This window comes from Osmerus mordax, chromosome 28, assembly GCF_038355195.1.
Source record: "Osmerus mordax isolate fOsmMor3 chromosome 28, fOsmMor3.pri, whole genome shotgun sequence".
NCBI classification, from domain to species: Eukaryota; Metazoa; Chordata; class Actinopteri; order Osmeriformes; family Osmeridae; genus Osmerus; species Osmerus mordax.
This window is the reverse complement of record NC_090077.1, coordinates 3912872-3920605: the sequence shown is the minus strand read 5'-3', so window position 1 is coordinate 3920605 and position 7734 is coordinate 3912872. Positions and strand designations below refer to the sequence as shown.

The following is a 7734-nucleotide window of genomic DNA, read 5'->3' as shown; positions in this document are numbered from 1 at the left end:
TATAGGCTGTGAATTGCAGTTTTCTAAGCCATAGCTGCCCGTTTTAACCACTTTCTTAAAAACCTATATTGTCACAATGTGGCCATTAAAATGAGAAGCCGTCTGCAGCTGGAAGGGAGAAAACAGCCAATTACTTTGTTAGAAAACCTATGTGATGAATAACAAAGCACTAATTTTTCCAGAGCTTTATTTCTGGATCTGTACATGTATTAAAGTACAACAAAAATACAAAATAATGCTTAACAAAACAAAAGAAAAACAACTCAAGTGTTTATGTACAAATCTTATAAACAATAAAGATCTCCTTTTGATTGTCTATATTTCTGGATATACATTTATATGTTTTGTATGTATTCACAAAGGTCTATTCTTTTCTTCAAAACGACTTGATTTTTTCTTAAAACCACAACTGTTATAATTCTTTCTTCTTTTTAAACTTCAAAACACAATACAAAATGTAAAAGGAAATTAAGTTTAGTGCTGTTTTTTTACACAAGTCTCATTCCAGAGAATTCAATAAAATATCACATTATGAGATTTTAGGACAGGGTGGAAAATAAATCTACATATTCCTCTACGAGTCAACGGCCTTTACATTCAGACAGTTTCTGAGTCTTTGTACAAACCACAGATGAAATAAATACCAAGCTGCAATGCTAAAGCTATAGTCTGGAGGACCTACTGCATCTGCACAGTGTATGAAGGGGAGTCGTTATCACTCAATGTATACTGCCTACTGCTGCCACCTCTTACTGTCAACACAAACAGATGACAACATGATGGGGAAAGAGAAAGTTACAATATGGAACTCTTTTAGACACTGATTGCAGATTTCAAAACGCAAAAAATGCAACACTGAATAATACATTGTCCGTCTTAGGTAAAGCCATTAGTGGTACACTTCAGAGAGCAGGCCAAGCTTGCATGCATGATGTAGCTGTCCCATGATGTAGCTGTCCCTCGGAGTCGGAAATGGGATGTTCCCGATAAAAATGCGAATACCGAAAGGCCATCAGTTAAACGCAATGACATGTAATGTCTGTACATATCTACACATTATTGCCTTTTTACAAGGAATCAAAACAGAAGTCTTTGTATCATCACAGATTGACATATAGAAGAGGTCAGTTTATAGACGTTCCCAAGGCTAATTGCTCATTATTTACACCGTAAATGTAATGTCAAAAGGTCAAAACACAAGCCGTCTAGGAGAATGACCCAGACACCAGCTTGTTAACCCTAAACATTACCTAAAAGCAGGAAACCCGTCTATACTTACACTGAATAATGAAATGGATGGTCTGTTTTTAGGCAAATATATGGATTAATGTGACTGACATTTGGAGATGGATTCTCCTGAGAAAAATAAAGATCAAAATCACAATGCATAGATAAATTAAGTAAACTTCTATTTCTACTACTGCATCCATCAAACTGACAATGACCCTCCGAAACACGCAATAATTCACAATAACTAAATTCAGTCAAGAGAAAAAGTGACATTTCTGCTATCAGACCCTGACTGGACATGAAACTCTGGCCCACACAATACAAAGCAGCCTCTCTCCACTGTCATTGTAGAAGTCACACAAGACAATAAAAGTGGCATTAGGAAATAATACTGTTCATAAGCTTATGTAGGCCTTTAAGTAGTTTCAAAACAGAGCTTCAATTTTGAAATGCAGCAAGAGCTTTAAAGAATGAGCAACAATTACACTCAATTTTAAACATGCTACCTGCTCAAAAGTTGCATAAAAGTCCTTAATTGGGCCAAATACATTATTTTCTTGGCATCTACAAAAATAAAATGAAAAGACAATAGCCAAAGAATAGAGGAGAAACTATGTACATTACTTTGTCTGAACTATAATGATCTGCAATCAATAAGACTGATACTTCAGAGATACTACAGTCTCTGTTACATATTGCCTTGATAGCGGTTTAATCCTCACTGGTGTTAGAGTTAGGTTGGAGCTCAGTAATGTCGCTCGACAGGACTGGTGCCAAGTGTGACGTGTTTAGCTTGGCCAAAGCAGGTATCATTAAAAGCCTCACCACTAAGGACAGTCCCAGGAGGAAATGATGAGTATGGTATCACTTATCTGAGAACATTCACATCCGATTTGGCCACTTTGGACAGTTTAAAAGTAAACACGCAGACTTAAGTACAAAACAAAGTTCCACAGGACCCTCCCCTCCAAAGAACAACAAAAAAAACAAGGACAAGAAAGACGACAAACACAGGACATCATAGCAACTCAAGTGCTCCTCGTCGACAAAGACCAAGTCTCCATGCAAGCAAGTATCGTTGCATTTTCCCACATCCCTCAGACAGACATCCACATATGACCAGCCCTGGCATCTGTACAGCGAGTACCTGTAAACACTGATAGGAAAGTATCACTTTAAATAAAAAGGGAAAAGAAAAACACACACACACAAAAAAACAAGCAAACTAATAAGCTACAAAAGGACAATGGACCTGTATTTGGCAGCTGTACTGAGTGGCAGGATGAGGTCATTTGTGAATACGCTCTGTGAGGATGAGTGGGGGACGGGGAGGAGGAGCTAAAGCTCTCCGATAGCAGCCTCTGGGCTCCGACTGTACACACACACACCTTCAGGCTGCAGAAAAAAATGGCTATATAAACTCTTGAGAAATCAAGATCTTTAGTTCTATACCATAAAGACATCACTGATGTCATATTACACAATCTTGGGAAGAACAAAACCAAAAAGTATATTCATATATAATATAATCAAAGAAATTGAAAATCTCCAGTGAGTGAGTCTTATGTACACAAGGGGGATGTTGGGGCCGCGACGGAGGTCACTCTGATTGCATCGCCGTGCTGTGCTGTGTGTGATGCCGCGAGTGCACTCCCATAAACCCGTTGGGCTCGCCGCTTCCGGCCAAGCTCCCAAAGTCTGTGACCGACACCGCCATCTTGGCCCCGGTGATGCGGTGGTGCCCCGTCGTCCGGCGCCCTTCGAAGTCCACCCCCAGGTTCGCCACCGACACGTCGCTGATGAAGGAGTCGGGCAGCGCCATCTTGAGTCTCTTGGAGGGGCGCTCGCAGTCCTTGCCCCCGCACACCCCTCCCAGCTGCCCCAGGTCCGAGTGGTAGAAGCCGGCGTCCAGCATGTTGAGGCAGTCGGGGTCTCCGCCGTTGGAAGGGAAGCCCAGGGGCTCGTCGTGGCTCAGCGGGCCCCTGTGGAGGCTGTCCAGAGGGGGGAAGCTGTAGGAGTCGAGGCAGCCCACCTCCGCGGGGCTACACACCGTGGCCACGGTGTTACTCAGAGCTGAGGAGAAACACAGAGAAGGGGGGGGAGGTCTGTCAGTACATGCGGAAGAAGAGCCTGACCAACATCGACTGAGCAGAAAGGAGGTGTGGAGGCCTCGGACAGTGTGTCCAATGTACCAATAAAGGATGAAATGCTGGAAAAAATATATATACACTACAAGGATATTATACACTCTATTAAAGACTATAACGATAGAGCAACTCCTATAAGCGTCATTGTTATGCCAAGTGTCCCTGCTCTACGTGGAGTGGCCACTGCCCACCCTGCTGACCTGTGAGGTCACTGGCGGTGATGGAGTTGAGCAGGCTGAGTTGCTGCTCCGAGGTGGGCTCCATCCTCCCTCCTCCTCCTCCACCCCCAGAACACACGGAGGACGAGCTGTCCACGGCCAGACCCTCTGCCTCGTCCACCAGCCTGTCCATCAGGTCCCTGACACACACGCACACACACAGGTTAAAATACTGAAACAGTACAGTTCACAAATGGTGTGGCTTGTGCGCTTCTCCGGGAAGTTACGTGATAATAGGCAGACAGAATCCTACCCCGGACACCTGACAAAACATACTCCCTACACTCTAAAGCAGTCTTTCTCAACCCTGGTCCTCAGGGACCCCCCCCCCACACATTTGTTAGTTTAGTTTGCCTGCTCCAATACACCTGATTCAAATGAATTGGACGTTTTCAAGCTCAGCAGAAGCCCGATAACGACCCATTCATTTGTACCAGGTGTCCTGGAAGAGGGAAACATCTAGAACAAGCAGGGCAGGGGGGCACGACGACCAGGGTTCTGCTCTAAAATCAGACACTCACGTCACGCCGGGATAGCTGCTGTATTTCTTCTTCCCGAACCGATTCTGCTGCACAAAGAAGTCAAAGCGTTCGGACTTCTTCCACATGTAGTAAAAGGCCACGCATTCTGCTACTGTACGTGTCGTAACCTGGAAGAGCCAAAAGACAACAAAGGTAGAAATGTCACACAAAATTGGTGGTTATATAATATTGTGTTGTGTGAGTGTTGTGTGTGCGAGCGTTCCTAGGTTAAACAACTCCTACCTTGTGTTTCTGTATAAGGTGAAAGTTTTTCTCGTATATCAGTAGTGCATCTTCAAAGTTTCGGCACTCATCTTCTGACCACGGAGGCGAATCTTCTGTAATACAAATAACAACTGGTTTAACCACTTCTCAGTGTCTTGAGTTTTCAGCAATTATTTACACTGTTCATAAAGCTTGCTCACCTTTAGATGATTTCACGTTACTGCAATACCTTTCCAGGGCTTGCTGGGTATTGTAGTTGCATGTCATAAGGTCAGACAAAGCCTACAAGACAGAGAGAGAGAGAGAGACAGAGAGACAGAGACAGAGAGACAGAGAGACGGGATCGAATCAGACACTGACAAAGTAAAACAGAGCTGAAGTGGGGCAATGCTTAGCCTTGATGACATGGTAAAATGGCACCATGAAGGCAGTCACCATTTGTATCCATCCATCGAACACTGACCTGTTCGTTGTCTCTTACATGCGTCATAAGCTTCTCACTGCCCGTCTTTTCGCCCGTCGTCCGTGACGACGCCTCACACAGGAAGTCCCTCACCTTGTTCTCTGACAACAAGTCAGGGCACCATAACAACTGGTCGTCGTCCTCGTACACTATACAGAAAAAGAACATCAACTCAGTTCTTATGTGTTGCCTTTCTCTGTACTGAATACTTTCAAACACATAGCCCGAGTTCACGGTCGCGTGAAGTATAACAAGATCTGATGATAACATATGCAAGGAACCCATGACTTACCCTTCTCCCCATCGCCATAGTGACAGAGGCCAGTGGGGACCTCTGCTTGGTGCTGTGACCCCACCATGATTTCCTGCGAGTGACAGAAAGATGCATTTGAACCCACAGGACACACAATTGAACGCAATCTCGGACAAATAACACTTGCTATGCATAGAATTATAAAAAGAGATTCAACCGTAGATATATGCTATGCTACAGGGGTACATGGCGACCCGTGTAATACATAAACCTCAACTACTGAAAACAGAGTCCCTGAGCCCTCACATTTTAGAAGTCTTACCTTTCTGGAGTCCTCAGGGTTTGGAGCATCCTCCTCACATTCATACTCCTTGTCCCCGTCGTAGATAGTGTTTGCTGACAATGCAACAGGAGAGCACAGGCAAACACCGTTACATGCTTGGATTTCCGACGGGATCCATTTCTTATCATGATAACACGAGATAGGCACGGGTATGACTGTCTGAATCGAAAGAAAAACGCAGACAAGGTACTTCTGTTTCGGAATCAATACTCCGCTTTCGAAAAGCCAAATTTCCTGACCAACGGGACCCCATCTCAGAAGCCCCCCGTGCAAAATGGCTCCCGTTAACACGGCCTTACATCTGAGCGTTCTTGGGAAGAAGTCGGTGGCCTCGTGGGAGGTGACGGAGGGCGTGAGGTCATCAGCCGAGGACTGGGTCTCCTCCTCGTACGCCCCGGACAGCAGGTCTTTAGCTATCTCCTCCTGTGGAAAAAGATCGCAGCCTCTTATCAGTCCCACGACCAACATCCAGTCTAGTTTAAGAGTATTCACTGATTATACACAACTCAAATTTTAAAAAGTACTGCAGAGATTCCTACAGACTTCATACAGAGATACACAAAATGGACAGCGTACCTGTGTGCATCTATACCCATCAAGAACATGACCACAAATACGACTTTCTAACCAGATTTGAGGCCCGTCTGCTTGCTTACCTTGTCCAGCGTCATGTCCGGGAGTTCGTCCGTCAGCTCACCGGAGGAACTGTCCATACTGGAGCTGGCCGCAGCGTTGACGGAGGCCTCGTAGCGGTAGATGGCCAATAACTCCTCCAATGGCATGTTCCCCTCCTGTTAGAATGGAGCCAGGTCGCCATTAGCCGCTAGCAGCTCACTCATCGCATTATCGGACACTCAATAAACTTGTATAAACTAACGAAGCTTCATTCATCACTCCTGGCCCACCTTCTCAAGATCTGCTATCTCCGAGGTGAAGTTCCTCTCGCCCTCCAATGACTCTTCCTCCTCTAATGTCCTCTCGTCGTCATACTCTTGAACTAACATCTCTGCTGTGGGGTCAAAGTCATGGTCTTCCGACGACAAAGAGCCCACTGAAGAGGGAGGAGAAAAAAGGGAATTTAACAAGGGATGGATATTTGCTTAGGATGAGTGGCGATATTAAATGATGACATAATGAAATATTTGAAAAGTCTTACCCGGACTCGAACTCCCTAAGGAAGCCTGGCCATGGGAAAAGAATTAAAGCACATTAAATATGACTTTAGAGTACAATAACAACCCAATGAATATATTGTTTACGATTCTAAAACTGGTAAAATAGTGAAACGTACGCTGTGACATCCATGCAATATTTTCATCCACAAGAATTACATAAATAAATAAATAAATAGCTCCGAGTTATCTTGCTCTCTGAAACTAAAAAAGAAACGCGCCTACTAGATATGATAAAATAGCCCACTGCATGACATGGAATAACAGTGTTGCACACACACTTAATGCATTTGCAAGGCTTTGCATGACCAAACATTTATGTACTGTCAGCGATCTGAAAACAGCGAAGAAACAGGCAATTCTTATCATCCCAATCCTATGTTGAAAATTCCAGAATTTTATCGTTTACACGTAAACTGAAGCGACAGTCGAGAAAAATACATTTTACGGAAAACAATTCTGAAGTAATCAGTCATTTTAGGAATGATGTCACCGCTATTAAATAAGCCATCTTCCCCTACAAGCTCTACTAAATTTCTGGCGGATCAATTTACTAGCAGCAAAGCAACTGAGAGCGAAAGCGCAGGGGCCTTGTCGTGAAGGATACGTCTACACATTCAAACATATTTTAGAGGCATACAAGCATTGCCTATGTCACATAGCGGCATATATAACAAGCAAAAAATATTATCTATGCAATCGATTACATTGAAATGAAAAGTAACAAACACAAATTTTATAACTATCGATATAAAAGCTGATGCTACTCCTCTGTTTTCCCTCTTACCTCCGCCATATTGGTACCTTTAGGCTAATGAGCTGGTTCCAGCCCAGTACCCGGATCGTCTCTCTGAGCCAATCAGAGATGCAGGTAACAGTTTTCACTTTTTTGTCGTGACACGTAAATCTGGGCAAACCAAATCATTAGTGTATTCATATTTATAACCCTGTGTAAATAGTGATGGGAACACGCTGTGCATACACAAAAAGCTAGTTTTAGCCTATATAACGTTAAATTAATATATACATAATATCATGGTTCTATTCAGTTCAAAAAGTTGTATTTAATATGACATTGTGATAAGTATAAGGCATAGCCTACTACTAAATCAACTCACTGAAGGTTTGTTCTGTATTTCTGTTAGACGGTTAGCTGATCTTT

General features: G+C 43.5%; 1 protein-coding gene across 1 annotated transcript; it reads right to left on the bottom strand.

The window, feature by feature from the left end:
• Positions 1–205: 205 nt before the first annotated feature.
• On the bottom strand, positions 206–6578 carry mier3b (mesoderm induction early response 1, family member 3 b). Its single transcript, XM_067231339.1, has 12 exons — positions 6557–6578; positions 6306–6451; positions 6057–6191; positions 5700–5823; positions 5380–5453; positions 5097–5169; positions 4805–4953; positions 4542–4623; positions 4360–4454; positions 4117–4244; positions 3578–3735; positions 206–3303 (listed from the first exon to the last, which is right to left on the bottom strand). Exons 2-12 carry the CDS (start codon positions 6402–6404, stop codon positions 2831–2833), a joined length of 1590 nt encoding a protein of 529 aa, XP_067087440.1. The 5' UTR covers positions 6405–6451; positions 6557–6578; the 3' UTR covers positions 206–2830.
• Positions 6579–7734: the final 1156 nt, after the last annotated feature.

Bases quoted from the DNA above. Each gene is read 5' to 3' on its own strand.
- mier3b (XM_067231339.1), bottom strand. From the start codon at position 6,404: ATGTTAGTTCAAGAGTATGACGACGAGAGGACATTAGAGGAGGAAGAG. The intron at 5,824-6,056 runs GTAAGCAAGCAG...CTTTTTCCACAG, and splicing joins CGGACATGACGCTGGACAAG to GAGGAGATAGCTAAAGACCT. The intron at 4,624-4,804 runs GTCAGTGTTCGA...TCTGTCTTGTAG, and splicing joins ATGTAAGAGACAACGAACAG to GCTTTGTCTGACCTTATGAC.